General features: G+C 38.6%; 2 protein-coding genes across 6 annotated transcripts in view; both read right to left on the bottom strand.

The window, feature by feature from the left end:
- Positions 1-687: 687 nt before the first annotated feature.
- On the bottom strand, positions 688-10,851 carry sdad1 (SDA1 domain containing 1). Its single transcript, XM_023280891.3, has 22 exons — positions 10,645-10,851; positions 10,429-10,533; positions 9,140-9,238; positions 8,925-9,035; positions 8,766-8,837; positions 8,567-8,667; positions 8,420-8,477; positions 8,251-8,325; positions 8,017-8,118; positions 7,847-7,916; positions 7,647-7,750; positions 5,789-5,846; positions 5,661-5,719; positions 5,498-5,574; positions 5,316-5,413; positions 5,100-5,176; positions 3,984-4,113; positions 3,760-3,851; positions 3,192-3,379; positions 2,992-3,076; positions 1,040-1,201; positions 688-942 (listed from the first exon to the last, which is right to left on the bottom strand). Exons 1-22 carry the CDS (start codon positions 10,732-10,734, stop codon positions 895-897), a joined length of 2,061 nt encoding a protein of 686 aa, XP_023136659.2. The 5' UTR covers positions 10,735-10,851; the 3' UTR covers positions 688-894.
- A 2,035-nt stretch (positions 10,852-12,886) lies between these two features.
- Positions 12,887-25,998, bottom strand: part of ptpn13 (protein tyrosine phosphatase non-receptor type 13) — a 50,520-nt gene continuing 37,408 nt past the window's right edge. For all 5 annotated transcript variants that reach the window (XM_023280873.3, XM_023280874.3, XM_055019338.1 and 2 more), the window contains 24 exons: positions 25,075-25,168; positions 24,894-24,979; positions 24,638-24,806; positions 22,166-22,380; positions 21,951-22,049; positions 21,472-21,854; positions 21,206-21,365; positions 20,909-21,064; positions 20,499-20,670; positions 20,140-20,350; positions 19,915-20,000; positions 19,765-19,826; positions 19,283-19,438; positions 18,352-18,517; positions 18,108-18,197; positions 17,496-17,602; positions 17,343-17,398; positions 17,155-17,252; positions 16,692-16,840; positions 16,519-16,609; positions 16,069-16,406; positions 13,811-14,026; positions 13,642-13,704; positions 12,887-13,544 (listed from right to left, as the gene is read on the bottom strand). In XM_023280873.3, the coding sequence (XP_023136641.2) occupies positions 13,467-13,544; positions 13,642-13,704; positions 13,811-14,026; positions 16,069-16,406; positions 16,519-16,609; positions 16,692-16,840; positions 17,155-17,252; positions 17,343-17,398; positions 17,496-17,602; positions 18,108-18,197; positions 18,352-18,517; positions 19,283-19,438; positions 19,765-19,826; positions 19,915-20,000; positions 20,140-20,350; positions 20,499-20,670; positions 20,909-21,064; positions 21,206-21,365; positions 21,472-21,854; positions 21,951-22,049; positions 22,166-22,380; positions 24,638-24,806; positions 24,894-24,979; positions 25,075-25,168 (3,501 nt within the window). In that variant the 3' untranslated portion in view covers positions 12,887-13,466. The remainder of the gene's footprint in view (positions 13,545-13,641; positions 13,705-13,810; positions 14,027-16,068; positions 16,407-16,518; positions 16,610-16,691; positions 16,841-17,154; positions 17,253-17,342; positions 17,399-17,495; positions 17,603-18,107; positions 18,198-18,351; positions 18,518-19,282; positions 19,439-19,764; positions 19,827-19,914; positions 20,001-20,139; positions 20,351-20,498; positions 20,671-20,908; positions 21,065-21,205; positions 21,366-21,471; positions 21,855-21,950; positions 22,050-22,165; positions 22,381-24,637; positions 24,807-24,893; positions 24,980-25,074; positions 25,169-25,998) is intronic.

Genomic DNA, 25,998 nt, shown 5'->3' with positions numbered 1-25,998 from the left:
AGTTCAGTAGTTAAAGTTGTGACACAAAGATGGAAGAAATAATGTCACGAGTGCCAAACCGCAGCCGAGTTCATTTTATGTTTGGTTCCAGTAGATAACACTGATACTGTTCAAAATAAAGCCCTAAACTAGAGAGTAATTTGCCAAGTAAGGAAATGTTAGACTGTAATTACAATTACTATTTAACTATATTGGCCAATAAAGTGTCACATTAAATTACACATTAACACAAAACCTTACACCTTCACGCCCTAACTGGGTTTAATTTACTGTAAATCAGTGTAGCGTCTGCATTTTTCTACAATCAAAACAGGAATGTGACCTGATTTTATGCTCATACACAACGAGGAATTCTTAATCTAAATGACCAGTGTAGCAACACAATAACATTAGTAAAGTCCAAGTCCATGGATGCCAAACATTCACCTGGAAATGTTGAAAAGCAGTTAGTGTAAATATTAAAAACACTGTTTTATGTGTTTTGCTTGGAAGGGATCAGCTCAGAACAAACACATCTGGTTCAGAAGCAGATTTTATACCCTTTTTTTGTGCTTGTACTCTAACATGCAAAGTAATGTTTTGCTAATACTTTAAGCTGTTTTTTGTGTGCTCTCAACTCGACTTTAAACACGTCTAAAATGATACCCAGTAATCTAGATAATGGTTCAATCAAAATAAGGCCTTAGCTGGAAATAAAAAATGCATATTTATTGAAGATGGTTTATTTCAGAACAGTGTCAATGTATGCAGCTCATCTGTTGAAACAATACAATAACATACCTAAAGTTTTACAGGCAACTTAAAGGATGTACAATATTATTTGACACAGTCAAAGTTCAGGTTTGTGTTGGCCATCTGACAGCCGGCTTGAGGAAAACACATTATCCAAGTGTCCTACTTGTACTGCTTCCTCTTTTTCAGCAGGGCGTCCCGCAGAGCGAGCTACAAAAGAAACACAAAATATTTTACATTTAAATACTACTTTATGTTTTATAAAATTAGCTTAACCTCAGTCGCATGCAGCTGAGAGGTGAGTTACCTGTTTCTCTCTGAAGGAGCGTTTGCCTTTAGTTCTGACGTTCTCACTGTGTCTCATCATCATGAAGTTCTTCTTCCTCCTCTTCTCCTTGTTGCTGGTGCTGGCATGTGGGTTCAGCTTGGTTCGTCTTTTCATGAACTCCTTCCTGTCGGTGCGTCCCGCCTAGAAAAATCAAACACGAGAGGTGGAATGATGAGCTGATCGAATAGAAAACAAATCAACATCTATTCTACATATATTTATTTTGATTATAAATACTTAAACACTAAGTGGTTCTTTCAGTGACGGTAAAATGAATCTCTTACAAGCAACCTGGTTATGTCAACAAGTAAAAAATGTGCATATATTACTTTCTCGTCCAAAAAAAAGTCACACACTAATATTTCATTGGACTGCCTTTAGCTCTGAGATTGGCACACATTCACTGTGGCACGGTTTCAAAAAGCTTCTGCAATGTCACAGCATTTATTTCTGTCCAGAGTTAGATTAATTTTCTACCAAGATCTTATATTGATGATGAGAGAGTCGGACCACTGCGCAAAGTCTTCTCCAGCACATCCCAAAGATTGTCAATGGGGCTGAGGTCTGGACTCTGTGGAGGCCAATCCATGTGTGAAAATGATGTTTCATGCTCCCTGAACCACTCATTCACAATGTGAGCCTCATGAATCCTGGCATCGTCATCTTGGAACATGTCCATGTCATCAGGGAAGAAAAACTCCACTGATGGAAAGACCTGGTCATTCAGTATATTCAGGTAGTCAGCTGACCTCATTTTGGACCTGACCAACCCCAGATCATAACCCTAAACCCCCACAGGCTGGTAGACACTAGCCATGATGAGTGCATTTCATCCACCTCTCTTCTTACCCTGATGCCCCCATCACTTTGGAACAGGGTAAATCTGGACTCATCAGATCACATGACTTTCTTTCAGTGCTCCAGAGTCCAATCTTGATGCTACCTGGCAAATTGAAGCCTTTTTTTCTGATTAGCCTCACTGATCAGTGATTTTCTTAGAGCTACACAGCTGTTTAGTCCCAGTCCTTTGAGTCCTCCTTTGCAATGCTTTCACTGTTTATATATTGAGTTCTACTGTTGATTTCCTACAATCATCTAAGACTTTGTTTGACCACATTTGTTCCTCAAAGATGAAGGTTCACCACTATCCTTCAGGTTTTAATAATGCGTTGGACGGTTTTTAACCAGATTTTAGTAGCTTCAGAAGTCTCTTTCATTGTTTTCTTTGCTTGATGCCAATAATTTTACCCTTCTGAAACAGATAAACATCCTTTCCACGACCACAGGATATGTCTTCCAACATGGTTGTTTAAGAAATGAGAAGTTCCTCACTGCATCAGCTAGAGATAAATAAGTTGTTGCAGCTAAAATTTATTCATCACTGCAGAAATTATCCAATGGAAGGTTCTTATCTATTTGCTTAGTTTAATCCAAGTGGTGATTTTATTTTTTTAGACATGCACTTTATATCTAACATTTAATAGCCTGGCATCACCAGACAAATGCAAATTAGTTTGGAACCTATCGGGTTCATTTTCTACTTCAAAGGGTGCTATTAGTGAGCACAGACCAAAATTCCTCTGGCTTCAATTGGATACAAGTAACCAGAGCAACAAAAATATATGACAAAAGAATAAAGTACAGTATTGTTCCTCTGTTCCATCAATGTATCAAACCTGTCACTTACTGGATAAACAGAGATATGAAACACAAGTTCTCAGATTCGTCTATGAGTCAAGAAAATAATTGGTAGATTAATAATGGATAATAATACAAAATTAATGTTAGAGCTGCACATCACTACTTACTGTTGCAACATACAAACTGCCCACAAAGTCCCATCTGGAGTCAGTGCTGGTTAACTATGATTCTCTCTAATGGTCACCTTTCAGAACTCTTAAATTCACTTTATAGCTAGTGTAAGATTTTACCATTGCTGTTGCCAGTCGTGTCTCTTTGTCTGCTTTTGGTTTCTTGTGCAGCTTCTCAATGTTCCTCAGAGTCAGCAACTCCCCTCTGGGGAAAAAAAAAAAAAAAATCACACAATTAGAAGAGAAGTATTTCACACAGAATATTCTGCAGACAAATTGACGAAAAAAATGTATGTTCTAGGTTTAAATAGTGCTCTCACTCGTTGTCACTCTCGTCTTCATCCACATGTTTCCTCTTCTGGCCTTTGCCCGGTGCTGCATTCACCTCTTTGGCCATCTGGACCAGACGGATCTTTTTGAAATCGTCCTGAGTGAGGAGTCTGCTGCCGCTGACAGCTGCTGCCTTGGCTTTCCTTTCTTCCACCGGGATACTCTGAAGCTTCTCCGCCTGACAGAAAATACAGAAAAGTAATTAGCTTTTAGCAGTCTATCAAGCTATCAGGGCTGCAGACTTACTGTTCCACTGGTAGCAATAGTGCTAACAAGTTTCTCAGTTGGTTGCACCAGCATGATGACATTTCTCAGCCCTAGCACTGTTAGCAACTATGATTGAATGCAGTAATTTTTCTTCTTAATTCAGTCAGGAGTCAGGACCTTTCCTTCTCCACCAGGAGAAAAGAAAAACTACTATTTTCAGCCACAATGGCGAGCGCAGTACCTTCTCCTGTCAGCCAGAGGCCCCAAATCAACCTAATGGTCATCATGCTCTCGCACAAATGTGACAGAAATCTTAACTCCTAGTCCTAAACTATGCATCTTCATTCTCACCACTTCTGTTGTGTCTTCATCAGATGAGTGGTGAACATCCACCCACTCCCCGTCTTCATCATCATCACTCATGCTGGCACTCTCCCAGCCGTCTGTGGAAACGATATGAAAAATATGCCTCAGATTCATCATAAACGACTTCTACATACACACAGAGAGTTCAGGGTGAAATTAGATTCTGTGTTACAGCATCCTATGGATTCTATAATGCAGCAGCAGCTCACCTTCATCCTCCTCTCCCTCTTTCTTCTCCTCCTCCACCTCCAGGACTTCAGCTCCAGGAATGTAGTCTTTAGCCTCCAGCTCTCCATAGTCCTTGATCTTGGCCTCTGCTGATGCCTCGGTGGGTCTCCCCTGGACAACAAGGATGGTTTACAATTACACAGGTGCAGATTTGTCAACTCCAGCAATAGAAGAACGTCTACGAATGTTTAGTATGTTATGGGAGGAAGGATGGGGTGATTTATTTAACCCCGTAAGACCCAAATATAAAAGAAATTGAGCGTAAAAATGAAAAAACAAAACAATTTTTTAAAAATATAACTGTGTATGTATGTATGTATGTATGTATGTATGTATATATATATATATATATATACAAATATAGAAAAAATTGCTAAAACAATATATATAAATATATATGTATAAATAATAGAAAACAATAATAAAAAATAAATAAAACTGATGTATTTTTGCAACAGTGGGTTTTACACAGTTAATCTGCCATTATTTTTCTGCAAAGCACTTTATAACTTTGCTGGGAGAAGTACTAAAAAATAAATGATCCTTTTTCCTTTAGATTTAAGGGTTTATTGCCATTGCTGTTCTCTTCAGTTGGGAACAGATGACAGAATATTTCAGCTACTTTTAACGGAAAGTAAATTTACTTTAAAACTATAATTCAATCATATACAGGTACAGGCAAAAAAAAAGAGTTAATATTGTCGCAATTTAATTCAAAGCTTTTATGTTTTAGATTAATTACATGTAAAATGAAATAGTTTAATGCTGTTTTTGCGAGTGTGTACTGAACTAGACTGAGAGATACACAGTATTCATATTGTTTGAATAGTAATTTACTACTATTTGAGATGTTGATTGGATCATCAAAGATAAAACAAAAAAAAGGCTTGAAATATCTTACTTTGTGTGTACAGTAGATTTTGGGGATTGCACTATTTTTAAGAGGCAATTTTCCAATGATGTGACTTATCTACTGTGTGTGAAGCCAGATTTTTTCCCCCCATATTGTTTATTACACAAAACATGCTGTCAAATCTGAAGGTATTTTATATTATATAAGCGCTTTAAAGTTCACACAGGGTTCACAGTGAACTCACCCGGTCCTTTTTGTGCAACATCTGTGGATTAAGATTCCTGAACAGCTGGATGAGCCCTCTGGCAGACATCATCACATCTGAAATACAGAAGCACGTGGTGTAGATATAAATACAGGCTCCAGCACCAACACACACCCAATAAATGAGTCTATTTATTCTGACAATAACATGGTAGATATCTCCCCACCACCACCACCACATAAAGCGATCACTTACTCTTGTCTTTGTGGGTCTTGTACTGGGCCAGGTCCTGCAGCAGGTCTTCATTGATGGAGAGCGGACAACGACCTGCAACCTCCTTGATGGCATTGATACTGAAATACAAAAAACATACTGATTAAGAACTGTGTAAGTTTGCATTTTGGTGATTTTTGACATTTCACTCCATATTAACTCACCCAACAGTCATGACCTCTCCCGAGTTCCTGTCAGTCACAAAGTTGTTGGCGATGGTCATGATCACAGGTTCAATAATCTGCAAGTGTCAGAGAACAAACGGTGTTACACTACGATGCTAAATCTACTTCATTTAACACAGCACCAGCTGAATCTGTAATGTACCTCAGGGGGGACGAGTTGGTGGGATGCCTGAGCAGCACACAGGAGAATTTTTGTCACCTCTGCAAAGACGTCAGACAGTTAAAAATGTCTCATCAACAGACTTTTACACAACAACGAGCGATTTTTACCTCTCTGATGGGGCTGAAGAAACCTCTGGATGAAGGGATAGAAGTTGAAGAGGAAGAGCTGCAGAAGGGAAAGAACACTGAGTAAATAATCATAAAATACTACAGGTTTCGTTCCTTCGTCCGTAACATTTACACAAAATCCATTGCATGATTCATACAGACCAGGTGCCCACAACAAGAAATGTGTAAATATTGTACTTTTGAAACAGGAAAAGTTAAATCTGTCCATTTATCATCATCATACACCCCAGAGTCACAACAATAAAACCACTTAACACTGTGTAGGTCCCCACATAAGATGCCAAAACAGCTCTGAACCAGCTGCACAGATCCGTGAAGTCTAGGAAGTTGCAAAGTGGGGCCTTCATGTATTGGACTTGCTTTTCTAGCACATCCCACAGATGCTTGATCAGACTGAAATCTAAGGAACCCTTTGTTGGACCACTATTGGTCAGTTTCAACCACTACAAACCAGGAACGCCCCATTAAACTTGCTATTTTGGAGAGTCTCTGACCCGGTCATCTCACAATCACAGTTTGGTTCTGACTGCTGACTAACTGCCCAATATACCCCTCTGCTTGACAGGCATGTTTGTAAAAAGATTATCAATGTTTTCAGGTCATCTGTCTGTGGTTTTAAAGTTGTGGCTGATGGGGGTGTATCAAAAAAAATAAATCCAAAAACTTAAATAGATTTTAAATTAACCATAGTCCATTTGAGAGTTATATAAACGCCAGTACAAGTTGTTATTAGACATAACTGGCAACACTGGCCTTTATATTGGAATCAGTTGAACTAATTAAATAATCTAAGACAGGGGTGTCAAACTCATTTTAGTTCAGGGGCCACATTCAGCCCACTTTCGTCTCAAGTGGGCCGGACCAGTAAAATCACAGCATAACAACCTATAAATCACTACAATTCCAAATTTTTCCTTTGTTTTAGTGCAAAAAAGTACTTTCTGAAAATATTCACCTTTAAGAAATTAGGTTTCTACGAAGCACCATGAACAACCTGACACTTCTTAAGAAAAATAAGTTCAATTTCAGCAATATTATGCCTCAGTTTATCATTTACACATTACAACTTCCAGATCACAGTGTCTACAAAGGAACACAACATTTACTCACAGATATCTGGAACTGAAAAGATTAGCACATTTTACATTATGTTCAGTAAAAGTCAAACAAAAGTCAGACAAAAATAGACACAAAACAACAAAAACAAGACAAAATATAACAAAAATATGACAAAAATGAGACACAAAACGACAAAAAATGAGACAAATGACACGAAACACAACAAAAAAGACAAAAATTTGCACAAAAGAGTTACAAAGCGACAAAAAAAATGGACAAATGACAAAAGCGAGACAAAAAAAATGACAAAAGCAAGAAACAAAACAGCAAAAAAGTAGACAAATGACACAAACGATACACAAAACAACGAATAAAGCAAAACACAAAATGGCAAAAATAAGACAAAAAACTCAAGCTAGACAAAAAAAGTAACCCAAAACGACAAAAAAAAAGAAAGCGGCAAAAACACGAGACAAACGACAAAAATCAGACAAAAAAACAACAAAAACAAGACAAAATCTTACAAAAATTAGACACAAAATGACAAAAGAACAATGAGCAATCTAAAACAACTTGTCATGATCTACAAATTATTTTAAATTTATAGTTTTACAAATTTATAATCTGCCATTAATGTCTTCTCTGTGAGTTACACTTTGAGGGACAGTTTTGACCCTCTGGAGGGCCGAACTTGGTCCGCGGGCCGCATGTTTGACACCCCTGACCTACGTTATGGAGTGACCAACAAAAGTGTCTAAAAACAAGATTTATGACCTACTTCATGGATTCCAACCAGTCGCGATATGAGCTCCATCATCATGATCTTCACCTCGAAACGCTCTTTAGAGTCTTCCAACTGCTTCAAGAGTTTCTCGGAGAAATCTAAATAAAAAGAGATGCTTGATAGTTTAAAGTTCTGTAAGATTTAGAACAAATTTCTGTAGCCATTGTTGCGTTGCAGTGGACGGGTGAGTTTACCTTGAGGATCATGAATTAGGTGAATTGCAGAGAAATTAAAAACTTCTGCTTTCTTCTTTTTCTTGTGTTTCTGAACAGAGGAAACATGAGAGTTAAAATAATGATCCTAATTAATCTGAACAAAGTTGTAAAACAAGCCCTGCCTCTGTAGAAGTTCCAGCAGCGGTTACCTTGAGGACTTTCATAGCTTTTTCCATCTTCTTCTTATTTTTGGTGGTTTTCTTGCCAGTGGAGTATCTCACCATCAAGTCTCTCGATGACGGTCCCTCATTCTGAAAGGTAAAACTTCTTTACAAAAGCAGCACAACAAATCTAAACTACATTTGTTTGAGTCCGATATGTATTATACCATAGAACATACTAATGAATATCCTTCCTTCAACAACTTTATCTTTAGTACTTGCCTCGGATTCTGAATCACTGTCGTTTTTCTCATCTTCATCTTTGCCCAGGAAGAACTTAAGGCCGCCCACAAGGATCTGAGAACAGAGAGACTGGCTGATGAGGACATAAATAGATTCCATGTATTCATTATAATAAGCAGAGCACTGCTATCAAACTAACAAAACCCACCTTTGTCACCTTTGAGAAGCAGGCTGTTGTGATGACATTAACTGTTTTGGCATCATTCCTGCAACATGAACAAAAAGACAATCAGATCAAAGTATTTCATGTTCAATAAAAAAGAGCTCTAAAAATCTTCTTTCAGTTTCAACCCACCATATGTTCCTTTTGTACAGCTCCACCATCACGTCTAAAGAGATCTTTGCTGCTATTGGATTACTGTCTCTCAGCATCGTGTACATGAAGTTCTGCAACGTCTGTAACGTAAAACAAAAGAACAGAGAGAGAGAGTGCTGATCTATAACGCAATACGACAAACACTCAAACTCAAAGGACATAACACACGTGTACTTACTGTGTTGACCTTATTGTTTTTGTGCTTTGCGTTGATGTTTTTGATATCTGTAACAATGTGTGTGTACAGTGTCTGTGGGGAGAGAAAAGGAAAAATATAGGATCCTGTAATCACACAGAGAATGTTTATGCTGCATATATTCAGACTGAGCGCTCGAACCTTCCTGAGCAGTTTGTCGTGGCATCGCAGCAGCTCAAAGAAGAGCTCCAGGAGGCCTGATGGGTCGATCAAATCTTTGTTCCTCAGAAGAATCAGCGCTTTGCAGAAGGTCTGCAAAGAAAGAGAAATGCACAATAAATACTATAAGTCATTTGTACAACATAAGTGAAGTAAGTAATGACTAAATGTGAGCAGGGAAGCTTCTGCATTCTCACCATCCGTAAGTCTGGCTCTATGACTGTGTGGTAACTCAGGAGTAACTCAGTCAGATCCTGAGGGAAGGTGGACAGCTGCTGCAGGTAGCAGTGACCAACCTGGAGGAACAAGAGTGTTTGCTGTCAATCTATTTCCGTTTGAGAACAAAAAATGTAAGCGTGCAACAACCCATCCCAGGCAACACAGCACCAAAGCCTCTGGTCCATCTTGTAGGTCCCTGATTCCTCACTGTGAGTGTTCAGAGCAGACCTCTCACATATTACTGGTCCCTAGAACTAATGTAACAGAGCGGAACTTAACCCTCCTGTTGTCTTCATTTACGGGCACCAAAAAATATAGAGTCCTTGTCTGAAAAAAATCCAAAAATTCAGCAAAAAAATTCCTCAAATTTCTGAAAATTTGCAAAACCTTCAGAAAATTCCAATAATTCCTTAAAAGTTTCCCTTAAAAGTTTTATTTAAAAAAAATCACCCAAATTTGGCAAGAAAATTCTTACAAATATTTTTTTAAAAATAAGTAAAAATCTTCCAAAAAAAAGAGAAAAATATCTGTGATAACATATATATCGGTAAAAATTCTAATATTTTCTATAAGAACATTCAGAAATGAAAATGAATAAGTACAGTATCGACACACTGTTGTCTCTAATTTTTTATTTTTTTTTTAAAGTTTTTTTTTGGCCTTTTTGTGGGCTTTATTGGATAGGCACAGTGAGAGAGAGACAGTAAACAGGGGAGAAGAGTCGGGGGAAGACATGCAGCAAAGGGCCGCGAGCGGGAATCGAACCCGGGCCAGCTGCGTCGGGGACCAGCCCTGTACATGGGTCACCCGCTCAACGTGTTGAGCTATACGAGCGCCCAGTCTCTCTAATTTTTTTAATTATATGACTTTTTTGATTTCTAATTTTAACCCTCAATCTTATTCTTTAATTTTTAAACTGCCCAGTTCCTTTGTTATGATTGCTAATCTAGCTAATTATTCATTTATCACTTTTAATATTTATTTTAATTGCCTCTTCTTTGTGAACACTGTTCTTAAGGGTGCTATATAAATAAAGGTATTATTATTACTGTTATAGTGGAGACAGAGAGTTTGACTTTGTTATATGTTATATGTGCATTTTTGTTAAAATATATCTATATCTATATATATATATATTACATAAATCACCTGTAATACAAAAGGTACTCCTATGTATGAGTTCTTTAATACTCGTATGTTCGTGTGAGGTCTACCACATGTCAGCATTACATTGGTGTTCTGGTAAAACAGACAGTGATTCTGGTACCTGAGCCAGGAACATGACCAGCTCTGCCAGCTCCTTGTTCGATTTGTCAGGCTGCAGTTTGAAGATCTGAACATTGGACTGATAGTGTCGGTACTGCTGCAGAAACTGAGGAAAGAACAACACAAACCACTAAACTCACAGCTGCGGTATTTTTAAACTGTGTGACACTAAGTGTGGCGGCTAACAACATTAGCAGTACTAGCTAGCAACACGTACCTCATCCACGTACGACTGAGGGTCTCGTTTTATGAGATTCTGAAGTTGTGGCAGGTTGTTTGGTAGTTTGTTGCTTTGTCTCCCGGACATGGTGAGAGATTATTTTGCCGTTAAGTTGTTAAAAAATAATATAAAAAATCTACTTTTTACACGGTAAGCATGGTACATGTGTACGCTGCCATTCCTCCGCTTCTGCTTCTTCTTCTTCGGCGGCTGTTGTCGGTTTGCAAACAACGAGTTGGTGTTTTACCGCCACCAGCTGGTGTTTAGTATGAGTTTAGTATTTACCTTTACACCCATAAACTGTATAAGGATAAGTAAATACTCACTGTTACCAAAGAGGTTCTTTCTCGTATGATTTCAGAGGAAAAAACAGGCAGCGTTACTTGACTTTATTCAGAAAAAACAACATATAAAATGTCTCATGTACCTCTTATGGTTAAAATGACAGTAAAGCCTGTTGCCCTGATAAAAACAATATGGAATTAGAGTGATTCAATGAAATTAATTAAGAAAAAAGGACACTCTTGCTTCTTTATCTGTATTTTGGTAGATATTCATTGCATCTTTGCAGGTCTCATAAAATACATGTGAATGTTTTTTTTTTTTTTTTTGTTCCTTTTAAAACCTTAGTTGGACTTATTTGAGTTGCTAAGTTTTAATTTACTTTCTAAGAAGCAACACAGTCTAGGGCTTCCTCACAGGTGTGTGAAATGTGGATTATAGATGGTTAAAGGAGCAGCAGTAAAATGTTCAAACCTGAGCAGGCACACAGCTATTGTTCATCTTTAACTTGTTAGGACTACTCTTCTAGGTCATAGATGTGTCCCTTCAAATGTTCTGGTTCATGTATTACCTGAGAGACGTGTTAAAAATAACCTAAAGCGAGGATTTAGTCATATTTTCTTATAAAATAAGTCTAACACAAAACATTGCTTGGTCTGGGTGTTCTGTAAATTATTAACATGATCACTGCAGTGTTTGGGTTGATGGAGGATAAAATTTTCAATAAGAAGAACAGAGTCTCCTTGAAACAACTGCGTCTCTGTGATTATGAAAAGTCTGGATGTCTTCAGCAATCTGCGAGTAACCATAAAAATTCTATCCAACATATTGAGCAATATAAGGTTTATTTTGTGTGACTGCGTAACTGAACAGCTGGTAAAGTCTGAAACTATCATATAAAATGTTGGAAGTCATGGCGGTGCTTCCAGAGTTGTTTCACAATGATAGAACAATGGAATTTGGCGCCACATGGTGGTGAAACTTGTGTAAGACAAGTCATCTCTGCTGCAACACTTCCTGCTACAGAGATGGAGAAAACAGTTTGGGGACACCCCATACATTTGCATGTATATTGCATTAAGAATCACTGTTAAGATGAATTTCTTTTAGTACAATCACAGCCATAATATTAAACCCTAAAAATAAGCCATTAAAAACTTAAAATTGATTGGATCCATTAAAAGTAAGAAATTTTGAGTATTTGGTCGTTTTGGTAGAATTTTGTTAGTTTTCTTGTAAATAAACCAAAAAATATATAATTCGTATTTGTTTGTGTCTGTCTAATGCAGCCACATCTTTTGAAACACAAAAAAGATTTTTCCACAAATATTTCATGATATTTGAGATTGTGTAAAATTTTAAGGGTGTCCGAAAACTTTTTTCCACCATCATAGAAGTGCTTTAATGTTTGCAGCCAGTTGCATTTGTAATTTATAAAGGATATTTAGGTTTTAATCATTAAATACAGGGTATAGACATGGATTACATGACCAAATGTAAATTCACACAGTATTTATTGCATTTAAAATTATAATTTTAAATGTAATAAATACTATATGAAGATTCCAATGTTCAACCTTTATAGACTCTTGACTCAGATTATTATTGATTCATTTGTATGATCAGTTGTGAGGTTGCGGTTTGTTTTTTTGTTTAATATCTGACGTGACTAGCACTTTTTCCATAAAACAACCTCAACACAACTTGTCAATGTCATTATTGTGTTACAGTGCAGCGACTTCTATAGTGTACATGTAGGTCTTCTCTAGGAATCCAAAGCACTACAAGTAGACGAGTTGCAGCTTTTCTTTTCCTCGTATGGTTCGGTGGTTTTGTTTGTCAGCACACTTGGAAAAGCTGCCTTAAGCTAAAGAGTCTACAAATGAAGTTTATTGAACTCGATAAAACAAAAAGGCTGACAAATGCTCAGTGAGCTAAAATGTAATCTGCACTAAAATAACAACAGACAAGGAGAATATTTTATTCTTTTTTTAAATGAACGTTTCCTCTACATAACATTTAAAATGTATCCAGTTGAATTATCAGGAGATGAATATGTACACTTTTAATTTCCTCATTTACCTCAGGCAGTGAGCACTTACTGTATAACAGATTTACATAGCAAATACTGACATAGTATTCTGTCAAGGCATGTTCCAGCATCAAAATAGGCTTCAAAATACACAATATCGTTCCACATAAAATATGAAATCATTGATCATTTCAAAATTATTTTTGAATATCCAAGAATCTGGAGAAAAAAAACAAAAACATTAGTGTTCTCTTGTAGGTGACGATAAGAAATACAATCAGCAGTTCTCATAAATGCATTAAAAGGGAGCAGCAGCCAGAGAGAGAACTCAAAAAGCAAACATAAAAATATAGACTTCTTTAAGGATTTACTCTCAAGGAACCGAATATTTTAAGGCATTAAAAAAACGTGTAATTTAATTTGGCAGTTTCTGCCTGTCAGCTCTCGTTGTTTTGCTCTCGTGAAACAGTCACCGATCCTCTACATGACAGCCACGTGGTTTCTACTATCCTGAGATATTTTCCTCTGCTTGAAGGCATCGGAGGACATAAAGGATCACTTGATAGCAGAAAATATACTGGTCCTGTGAAGAAAAATAACAAGAAAAAGGGGGAAATGCATGAGAAAGCATCTCAAGATACTTGAGTTAATCTACTAAACACCGGTACATTAAAACTCACCTCTGTCTGGACCATTCCCTGCCTCTGAAGTCTCATGTTCCTTACAACATCTGAAATATCAAACTGCACAAACACATTTATTAGACTGTAGTCAGACTGAAACAACAAGAAAAAAGCAACAGAAGCTTCCTCATAAATGATTCATGCTATAAACAAGGTGAATCCTTACGTCAGCATCTTTACTGATGAGGCCCAGTACGACGTCTATACAGATGAGGGTCCCTGAACGACCGATGCCGGCGCTGCAGTGTGTGATGATCGGCCCCGATCGATGAACGTGTCTCATGTAGGAAATAAACGTGAGCAGCTGCTCAGGTTGTGACGGTGTTCCGTGGTCGGGCCATCCGGTGTAGTTCAGATGAGTCACAAACTGGGTTTCGTTAGTCTGGAAACAGAGAAACTCTCATGTTAAGGTGCCCATTTAAAGTTTAATAAAAGGTTAATATAGTGATCCATAAATGAACTAGACAGCCTCCCAGTTTTATAGTCCAGTACGAATCTGATTTTACAGCATTTCATAGTGATTTCACATCATTTGTGGTGACTTTGCATTTTTTTGATTTAATTTTAAATGTGTTTGTGGTGATTTCGCGTCTTGTTGTGGTGGCAATTTTGAGGCTTTTTGAAGTGATTTTGCATCTTTTTGTGGTTATTTACGTCTCTAGTAATTCTGCATCTTTTTCTAGTGGTTTTGCATCTTTCTGTGCTGATTTGGATCTTTTTTTGGTGGGAATTTTGTGTCATTTTGCTGGGATTTTGTGTTCTTCTGTGTCATTTTTGTTTTTTGATGCTGATTCTGCATCTTTTCGTGCCGATTTGGATTTTTTTTGAGGGAATTCTTAGTCTTACTGTGGTAATTTCTTCTTTTTTGTCGTCATGATTTTGTGTCATTTTCTGTTCAGATATTAAGATGTATATTTTGCTATTCTCCACAAATAGACAGCCTCCTAAGCTTTAAAAGCCAGTAAGAATTTGACTTTGCAGCATTTCACATCATTTGTGGTGGTTTTGCATCTTTCTGAGTTGATTTTAAATGTGTTTGTGGTGATTTTGTGTCTTTTTGTGCTTGTTTTTGATGTTTCATATCTTCTTGTGGTTATTTCACATCACTGGCGGCAATTTTGAGGCTTTTTGAAGTGATTTTATTGTGATTTTGCATCTTTTTGTGGTCATTTATGTCCCTCTGTAGTAATTCTGCATCTTTTTCTAGTGATTTTGCATCTTTTCATTCTGATTTGGATCTTGTATTGTGGCGAATTTTGTGTCATTTTGCTGTGATTTTGTGTTCTTCTGTTGTCATTTTCCCTTTTTTGCGGTGATTTTGCATCTTTTTGTGCTGATTTGGATTTTTTTTGTGGAAATTCTGTGTCCAATTCTTCTTTTTTGTCATGATTTTGTGTCATAAGATTTTAAGATATATATTTTGCTATTCTCCACAACTAGACAGCCTCCCAGCTTTCTAAGCCAGTAAGAATTTTACTGAGCTGATACATTCCAGCTAACTAACCAACAGTCATCTGGTTCAAACTTTGCATAATTCTTCCCCTTTCACTGCTTGCTGCTTCCAGATCAGCCACTCAGAATGAGGAGCTATAACTCTACTTTCTAGAGTTATCATAGCTAACTCTAAAATGTCTCAGCCATGACCAAAGCACATCAAATGATCTACTATTGGCTCCAAGAGTTAACATAAAAATCTCCATGCATTACCAGCACCTGAGTGAATTATTTTTATTAGGGATGGTTGTGTCATCACAACAATTAGAAGTCCTCAGAAAATGCCACTATGTCAGAGCTATGTGGAAAATGTAAACCCAAAGGACATTCAGAAGCTCAAATAATGATTTGAAACCAATAAAAAAGGATTGTGTTTGGGTTATGGTTTTCATGTCGCCTGCTGTGCTTCAACTTAAGCTGCTCTTTACATTTGTTTGAGTCTCTCCTGCTCTCTGTGCTCACATAGACTGGATTTCAATTCAGCTGAATTCACAATAAAGCTCTTCTCATTTACATATTTCTCTGTTTCTGGTGTCAGACAACAGAACAAGTATGAAAACTTGACTAAAATGCAGCCCATGAAGATTACATTTTTACCCCAATCACTTCAGAGTCATTTTCAATCTGCACTGCTAAATTACTGATATGACAACCAGAGCGCTGTCTGACAAACTCCCCACATGAGTCAAAAACAGCAGCTCTGCAGCTCAGCTACTTTTAAAGCTACAGACACTGAACCATCTTGTTTAGAACAAGGCTAGAACAGGGGGTTGTACAGCCATGACAAAATCAATAATCTTTTTGGTATTTTGAGCTGCAAATTAAAAGACATATTCTGGAAACACTTTCACTAATTTGCTGAAAAGTGACACAATATGAGACCTTTAAACTATCATAAGAAAAGGAGCATAAAATCTTCAGAAAATTCACCTGGACATCTTTGACTTCAATGAGTCGGATGACAAAGTTGTCCAGATATTGGTCTTTGATCAGCGTTATCTGTAGCCTGTCGTCTACCATCTCCGCTGTCCTCGGTGTGTCTGGCCAGTATCGTTGACATTTCACTTTGCCCCCCTCCACCTCCTGGGTCATCATAGCAATCACATTCGACTTCTGCTCCCAGACCATTTGCCAAAAGTCACCCAGAGTGGTGGGTAAGGGCCCCTGACAGGCGATGTACATGAAGTTCTCATCCTTCACTGGCATCTTGATGAAGTTGGCGTTGATGTAGCCGCCATCCTTACCAAGCACAACTCGAGTTGTATCGACTAGAAAACATACATGCATTAGTCACTTATAAAAAAATATTTCTCTATCCAGATGTTTTTTTTTATAGAATATAACACAGATAGTAGACAACAGATTTGTAGCTTGTCTTACAGGGAACAATATTCTTGTAGCGGTTCTTCTTCTTGTTTTCCTTCGTCTGACCGATTAGGCAGTCATCCAGTGGCTGGAGATTCTGAAGATTCTGCCGGGGAGGAAAACAAATGTTCATAAAAATCTAATGAATCATAATTAATCATAAGCCATTTAAATTCAGCGACTCTTACTTCAAACTCTTGCAATGGGACTTTCTGCTCCAGAAGCCCCCTCATCATACGGACCACAGTGCTGAGCTTTGACTCAGTGTACTGGCCATCAGGAACCACTTTGACGAGGGGCAAAGAGGTCAGTTCATCCTCTGTGATGATTGGTCCGTCTGTGCAAAGACAAAATAGAGGCGCAATCATAATTTAGAACTACGACTGGGTCAGAAACCTTTGCTTGGGATATTATGGGTAATGTATCCCATGGATAATATATAAACACATGCTGCATGTATTTATTGCAGCCAAATTATAATACTGACACAGAGAAAGAAAGTTTGGACTGGGCTGTTTATATGCATATCACCAAATTTAATAATGAAATTTAGGTCTGGTGGACCAACTCCAACTGCAACCCTCAATCACCTGTCACTTTATTTAATTGTCATTTGAGTCTAGCTTAGAGTTCAGAGAAAGTTGGTCTCACCATGTCTTGATCTGGAGTTCATGTTTTCAATAGGCAGCTCATCACTTCCCCATGTGATTTCATCCTCCTCTGGTTGTCCTGCACTCATCTGCAGATAGCTGTTGATTCAACAGAAACAGTGAGTAGATGTTAAGTTACACTGTGTGTGATCTTAATTGTAAGAATATACCCAAAAAGCAAAATCGTACTTCTCATTAATGGGATCATCAACACTCTCCTCCTGCCACGTCACTTTCCGGGAACTCTGATTATGTGAAAAATCAGTTAATTTAGACAAAACCTCACATATAACCAGTATGTTGTTTTAATGTTTTATCAAGTGTGAAAGAGCTGATTTGTACCTCAGGAGAGTCTTCAGGCAAAGAAGAGCCGTCACAGTCTGTGTCTTCTGAAAGCTCTGCACTCTGCTCCGTCTCCCTTTTCTGCTCAAGTCGACCATCTTCATAATCTGTAAAACATGGAAATGAGACTTCAGACTTAGACTTTATTGTCCTCGTGAGGAAATTCTTTTCCACAGCAACATTCTGCGTGGTTTATATTGACAGAACAGTAGAAAAACACACATTCCACAAAGACATTGTTCATTGTATAAATGTCGTTTTCACTCTGGCCAGATCGTCTTGGCTTTTTGTTAAGGGTTGCTATGATTGATGGGATCAGGCTTTTGTCTAGTCGTACTCGTCTGCATCTCAGTGTTCTGTATCTATGTCCTGAGGGGAGAGGGGTGAGGTATCTGTTCAGCAGGTGTGTATGTTCTGTTCTATCATGATTGCAATTGGTGTAATGGCCCTGTTGTATAATTCCGTGAGGTTCAGCGTGGGAAAACCGATTATTTTGGAAGCTGTGGTGGTCTAGTTGGGCAAGTTTGCAAATTGTTAAATTTGTTTGGAAAAAATTAAAAAATATATAAACATGCAACACTGTTCTACTGAGACTTTCAGTCGATGGTATACCTATTGGCGGTATGGGAGGGAAGTTGCCAGATTTCAGCTCCTCATGTGGAGTACACAGCTTAGTCTTTACTCCACTGTCCTCACTCAGATCTGGGTTTGTTGCACAGAAAGAAAAGTGGAAATTTCAACAGAACAATAGCAAGTCTCAACCTCATTTTTAATTTAAACTTTTTAAATTATTCAAAAAAGAAAATCTATTTGCCGGACAGACTTTTAAAAAATGCATCGAAGCCTCAGCTAATACCTGTGTTCCCGTTGCACTTATCAGAGTTGATGGGTAGATAGGCCAGGTATGTGTTTGGGTTCTGGTCTGCCGGTCTAGATACGATAAGATGTACTGGGCCTTTAGCTTTACGGATGGTGGTGACAGCTTTGGTGTGGGACACACCAGTCATTAGTTCTTCATTCACCTACAAGATAAAAAAAAAGTCATAAATAAAACCCAGAGGACAGGGTTGTGTATTGTTTTACATCCCTAGACACCTTTTAAACCGATTCTCAGTATTTTAGCACATGTAGGACACAAAAAGAAAGCCAGCACATGTAACATTACTAGTGCTGTCTAGATACCAAAATTCTGACTTTGATACAACATCTCTGTAAATATTTCAATGCAGATGTTGAAATAATAATAATAAAAACCTTAACATCATGAAAAATAATGCAAAAACAGAAAAAAAGCTGAATAGCATTTCTTGCCTTTTGGTTATTTACTTTATCAAATGTCGATGGTAAAAAAGCTCAGTTGTTACAAAATCAGTCACACACACACCTTTCGCTCTTTAAATTCTTTGTACAAGTCTGCATGTCCGTCAGTGACATGCTTTGCTAAGATAGATGTGTGAAACATGTTTTGTAGATGAGATTTGTGGGTTCACCATCAATGTAAGCTAAATACTGCTATATTTTGCTTTGTGTATCTGCCTTATCCACAAGTTTTGGACAACTGGCATCAACGCTTGGATCTACAACCATGGTTACAGGCTGTGGGGCTAACACACATTCACACTGTCCTACTGTGAAAAATTAACAAAAACTGGAAGATAAAATGTTTTTTGACATTTGTTATTTTATTGGCATTAAGTGAAATGTGTGCAAGAGTAAAGCAGTAAATGAACAGTAAGTAATAAGCCCAGTTACAGTTATTAGTACGACATTAAATTCTGAGCACTCACTTTCAGCAGCCTGTCTCCTACTTGCAGCTTGCCTGAAGACTCTGCTATTCCTCCTGGTGTGATGGACTTCACAAATATCCCTCTTTCCCCTCCAATTACGGAGAATCCTAGACCTCCAGACGGTGGCTTCTCCAGATCCAGCTTTATCATCTCCTCCTGTATTTTTAGCAAACAAATGCAAAATCATATCTTCACAGCTTTACCAGACAACTGTTTGGCAGAAAATCAGCAAAGACAAAGGCAAAACAATAATGAAGGCTAATGTTGACGTAAACTAATCTTTGCATTAATAACAGCAAACCACAGCTAATCTGTAATAATTTGTCATTAACATGCCACTAATATTTTTCAGTCATTTAGTCCGAGAAACTAAAACAAAACCAACATGTTTTAATTCCAGTACAGAGATAGAATTTAAAGCACAACAAGGATTACAGAGCAATACAGTGAAAATGTGTGTTTTTTTTTTTTTTTAAATTCACCTCTGAAGGACAAAGTGCTGACAAACTCTCTGCATCTCTTGCATCTTCCCCTTTAAGGAACCCTTAAACCGAAAACAATGTTGCAACTGCGTGAAAAACACAGTACACATAAAAGACACAATGAACATGTGTTTAATGTATGAAACATACCATTGAGACTGGATGAAGCTTTGGGGCTGATGTTGTTGTTGAGAAAAGAGACACTTCTCTGCTCAGGATAAACAGGCTTTCCATCCCTGTGAGACAGAAAATAGAAAAAGCTGTTCAGATTATGGCACGTATCTTGAACATTTTGTAATGCCGAGTTGAAAAACATAAAGTCAGCACAAAACATCCCACAAAGACAACATATCGCTCTTTGTTAGTGCAGATGACCTTGTGGCTTTAAGTGTGAGGTCATCGAGGGAGAGCTCCAACAGCCTTGTGCTCTCGCTCAGAGTCAGATCCTGAGTGGGAGCTCCACTGATGTAGTGGATTAAGTCTAGCGGCTTCAGGCTTCCCTCCTCAGAGGCTAATGAACCAGGCAGGATGTCTTTTACGAACAGGACCCGATACACACTGTCACTACCACCATCTAGGACCAAGCCTACAGACAGACGAAGAAGCAAAACAATTTAGATTTGACTCAAAGTTGTCATTTCTGATGCAATACTTGAGAAGATTTGATAGATATCAGTGCCTGAATTTCACACATGCCAGGGAAGTTTTATCTTGTAATCAGGGCTGTTTCTTACCCAGTGGTTCTTGATTGCTTTTGAACCAAATGTCAGGTAGCAGATGGGCCTCTATAGGGGGTTTGGGAGCCTCGAGGATCCTCCCTACCACCAAGTCAACCACACGAGGGGCCGCACGGACAAGATTGACCACCTGAGTGTGGCCCATGCTGCTCACATCTGTGTTGTTCACCTGTAGAAAGAAAATAAAAGATGAATCTTTTAGGGACTTAAAGGAATATTTTGATAATGTGGGAAACTAAAGAAGACACAGAGGCAAGCTATTTCCAGTCTTTATGCTAATTAAGCAAAGCTAATCAAATGTACGTTCAAGCTTCAAAGTTAATACACAACCATGAGAGTGATACTGCTACAATTATCCAACTCTGAGAGAGAAAGTGAAGCGTAAGTATTATAGGATAAATTCGTACTGTGATCATTCGGTCCCCGGGCCTGAGCCTTCCATCTCCTTTGGCTGGATCCTGGACGATGTCATGGATGTAGCATCCATGATCATTACCTTTGGTGAGGGTGAAGCCAAGACTCCCCTTTTCTGACTTTACCAAAGAGACCTTTAGCTCCACTTCCTAAAAACAAAGAACAATCTCACTTGTAAGAACTATAATTGTGCCAAGAAAGTCTTTAAAATTTAGATGCACATTGTAGGGGAACCCTTTCTTAGATTATACACTTTTCTATACCAAGAGCTTTCCTTCCTCGGTCCTTACCGGGACAAAATCCTCTATGTCCTGTGCATTGCCAGACAGAGTGAGGTTTAAGGGCAGAGGCAGTGGAGGAGGCAGGGGGTCTGGGCTTGGGGCAGAGTGGGAGGACAGCATAGGCAGGCCAGATGACTCCAGATCAGCTGCCACAGGGGATGAAGGACACCTACCCAACCCGAGAAAAATTATTTGACAGAGTTTGTGAAAAACACAGTAATGGTATGAATGAAACAGGATGAACTTCTACAGTTGAAACACTACACATTAGGTACCTGTTGCTGAGATCTGATCTTGTCATAGACAGGTTTGGGGAATAGAAAGCTGAGTGGACGCTGTCGTCGAGCTGACCAGTGCTGTCGTAGCGTCCCAATCCCAGGTTGCTACTCGGTGTCTGGTAAACACTCCGCTCCCAAGACTGCCTGCTGTTCTCCATCGTGCTCGGGCTGAAAGCTTCTTCTACCTCCTCGTCCCCATCAGTGCTGTCACTGTAGCTGTTGTGTCGCCCGGGAGTTTTGAGCAGCACCCTCTCCAGAGCGTCTTCCACTGCACCCGGCTTCCTGCTGCCTTGTGAGCTTGGAGGAGAGGCCATTCTGCCCAAGTTCAGGCTGGGCTCCACAAGGGTCAGTGGCTCCTTTCTGGGTGATGGCATGGGTGTCTGAGGAGGAAAAGATTAGGTTTGATTTAAGTTTTTTCATTTACTTGAAAGCTGTACAGTAGAGATGGACAAAGAAAGCAATATTTACTGACTCACCAAAGCTGAAGTGTCCATCTCCGGAAGAATACCATGCTCAGGTCTACAGAGGAGCAAAGCCACCTCCTGTCCTGTTCCTCGCAAGGCTGATATGACCTCCTGTGTGCACATAAAAGGTAAGAAACACATGCAATTTCAAATGAATTATGGCATCAAACAACATGATTTCCATTTATACATGGTATGACACAGAAAACAGGAGAGCTATTACGCACATGTTGTGAAAGTCCTTTGAGGGGAGTTTGATTGACACGCAAGATGACATCTCCCACATTGATGCGACCACTTTCTGCAGCTGGCTGGCCAGGAAACAGTTTTTTAACCCGCACCATGCTGGAGCCAGGCGGTTCGTCAGGGACATTCTCCTCTCGACTGAAACTGAAGCCCAGCCCTGATGTGTTCTTCAGCAGGCACACCTCAAACACATTATCTGTAGAAGATATGCATATTCAATAACAGCCAGCAGGACAGTGTGAATATGAGTCTGCCTACATGTGTTAACCCTGTGGAAACCTGTCAGGGGCTGCCTCTGTGCCAACATATGCTGTTACAGGCACAAGCCTCCTCTTGACTGTCCACAGTAGTATGACAATACTAAAATCCAATTATGCATGAGTTCTCTGACTCCGGTTACATCACACACCAAGAAAAATTTCACAGATATTCTTTCCTCTAATCTCATGCAGACACTGCAAGATTTAGAAAATAATGGTGAATCACATACGACAGAATAAGATTTTTGTGCCAGAGGGAGCAGTACACCACTTCACATGATCACAGATGGAAGCAAGATGGAAGCAGATGTCAACAAAATGAAGACAGTGGTGCAACAACTTGCTGTAACAATAGTAACAATTTGCAGTGAGCAAATAAACAAAGAAAACCCAACAAAAAGCAGAAGGCTAAACAAGCCTGAATGAGAAAATTGTTGTGTTGGGTCAAAATGGGTTACTTATTCTTCTGCAAGAATTGCAGGTGAGATTTCACAGAAAGTTTTACCATTTCGAGCTAAAGGTTCTGTGAGAATCATAACCATCCCGATAAGTATCAAACACGTTTGATATTATCGTAGATCCTAGAGGTTTAAAACGGGATCTATAAACCTGTCACACCAAAAAGTCAATTTCTCCTTTGATTGGGGGAATGGTTGACATGTGCGTAAGCTGCTGTAGCGTGAGCCCAGCCTTAAGAGTCTGCTCTGTAGGGGACAAATCAGCACTCATTTGAGCTCCAGCCAGATTTTAATGTGAGAATAGGCAAAATAATTAGTATCTCATCTTTCACAGAATGAGTGAGTTGCTGAAACTCCCATGGACAATCTACCTATTCTCATATTTACTTTATGGCTCTCGGACATGTTTTACAAAGAACATACACATTTTTCCAGACAAATCCAATAATCAAACATATTCCCAGTTAGTGGGTCATGTGTATGCTCTCCACAATCTATGACCTTAGCCTGGTGGGTCACAGTAAGCAAAAATCTAATAATTTAATCAAAGTCTTACATGTCCCCACAGTGTGAGTTTTTCAAAATACTGCGAAGATGGTTCATTTCACCATGATTTTATAACGCCTGGTTTTACAGCTGTTTTGATATGAAAACCAATTAACTGCTGCTGTTCCCGCCCCCTTAAGGAGGAACCTACTGTCTGAATCTGTGATTGACAGCTGCAGAGATAATTAAGTCTTACATAGCACCTGAGTTGAATCCCTACTGGCCTGTAAAACTGGAAGGCTAAATAGTGGTGGGGACTTGAGGAATGGCAGAAGTAAATATCTTTATGTCTTAACCTGTGTTTTTTAATACATCTCCAAGTTTATAACAACTATAAAACACAATAAAAATGGATTTTCACCTCATGGGATCTTTAATAACTGCAGAATGATAAAATACCATGCAATCAGCTATAAACCTACAACTTCAAATTAAGACTACAACACAACACAACCAGGGTGAATGCATTGTCTGGTATATTGTACAACAACCATTAATGTTATTGCTGTTATGCTCTTTGTCTGTTTTTCCAGTCGTGGTGCTTCAAGAAAAATGAATTATTCTTTGCTGGATCAAGAGTCCACTGACTTTATAAATATAACATATTAATACAAACAAGTGGAAAAAGACTCTACTACACCAGGCAAACAAAATATGTTTTTTTTGAGTTAATAATAAATATTACTAGAATAACTCTGCAGAAGCGGCTGTGGCTATTTATCATTTAGCAGCTACACAAAGCAAATGTCTAGTTCTAGTAAAGTAGTACACATCCTCACCACCTACTCAGTTCTAAATAGGCAACAGCGTGCAGCTAATGTTTTGTGCACACATGCTTATTTTCGTTCAAATAAGATTACCAACAGCTAGTTACTTTGTTAAACAGAACAAAGGGTCTTAGTGTAACACTGCTGAAGAATATACGACCTAACTAATCAGCGTAATGATGAGTGTTTCTCTTCATTTCCAACACTGCTGACATTTATACCGAATTTGATGGCCTCGGGATAAAGGGAAAATAGCTATGTTACAACCAAATTACAAATATACAGAGCTAGAAAGGGGCACACTGCCTACTGACAGGATTAATGGACACATTAGGGCGTATTAAAATGGATTACCACACCCTGTAAAACTTAAAACCACACTGCTTAAGAATCCTTCTTAGCATGACATGTTGTGTCCTCACCTTTTGTGAGAAAGCTGTACTCGGGCTTTTCTTTGACCTCAAGTGACTGCTCTTTGTTCTTGGCCTGATTGCGGTCACTGCCAGCACACGGTGGAGTGCACTGAGGCGTGAGCGGAGCATGGACGCTGTCTGCAGGCGGATGACCCTTCTCCAGCAGCAAGTGCACTGTCTGAGGCACACAAGACGATTTTGTTAATGTCAGAGGCCAGCTAGGGAGCGACTAAGCAGCTTGTTTGGTCGGATGGTAATTCCTCACCTGCCCGGTGTCTCTGAGAGCCTCTACCGCTTGTTGATGAGTGGCTCCGTCCAGACTCTTTCCATTGACGGCCACCACACGATCACCTGAGCAGAAGATAGACAGAATGGTTATGTCTAAAAATGAAATGTGACTGTAATTTAAGTTTATTCCTTCTGCTATATGTAATGTATGCAATTACCTTTCTTTATCCTTCCATCAAGCTCAGCAGCACCTTTTGGTATAATGGCCTTGACGTAGATGCCTCCATGTCGGACAGTTGTGTTGACTCCACCCTAAGAAATCAACACAACTCTTAGTCTAATCGGTCCAATAGAAATAGCTTATTCTGTATTATCTGTGGGGGTTGATGGCAGGTGTGGACATTTTTTCAAGTGTAATTGCTAAATGATAAATGCTTTTTATGAACAACAGTGGCACTTTTTTGCACTCATTTTGGAGAAAATATCAACCAAACTTCACCAGAGAAAGTATTTGAAAGCCCTTTCCCAAAAATATTCAAGACCAAAGTTTTTATTTAGATGTTAGTGGACCTACGATAGATAAAAATTTAGTTGATGCTCCTGTTAACAGTGCAAAAGACTGGTATAGATTTAGGTGGAGTAGTTGATGCCATTTCTGATGTGTTAAGGCTTTGTGATGACAGCATTTCTTTAAAAATCGTCAGAAAGCTCAACTTCAAATGCCACAATAACTCTCCTTTGTGCTTCAGTTTTTTGTAGCAATTTCTAGCAGTTAAACAAAGCACTTATCATTTTCCAATTACGAATTTGTTTTAAATGAAAAAATCTTCCACTGTGATGTTATTGACAAAATTACTTGGGGGTTATTTCTAAATGATCAACAACACGGTGGTAAATATTCAGCGTTCATTTTGATTGTGACCCAAATAATTTTGTGGGTATTTTATTGTTTGTCTCAATGTAACACAACGCAAGACTAACTAATGAATCCAAAGACAGAAATTTGCATCTGACATAAGCTTGATGACACACAGTGGAGTGATTTGTTGTTAAGTGTTATTGTGCATTAGGGTACAAAAGTAAATGAACCCATGCCAATCAATGTTCACAATACCTCAGAGACAAATTATATTAGTGGCGCA

The sequence above is a fragment of the Amphiprion ocellaris genome, chromosome 17 (assembly GCF_022539595.1).
Source record: "Amphiprion ocellaris isolate individual 3 ecotype Okinawa chromosome 17, ASM2253959v1, whole genome shotgun sequence".
Taxonomy (NCBI): domain Eukaryota; kingdom Metazoa; phylum Chordata; class Actinopteri; family Pomacentridae; genus Amphiprion; species Amphiprion ocellaris.
The sequence above is the reverse complement of the archived record's forward strand: the minus strand, read 5'-3'. Positions and strand labels throughout refer to the sequence as shown.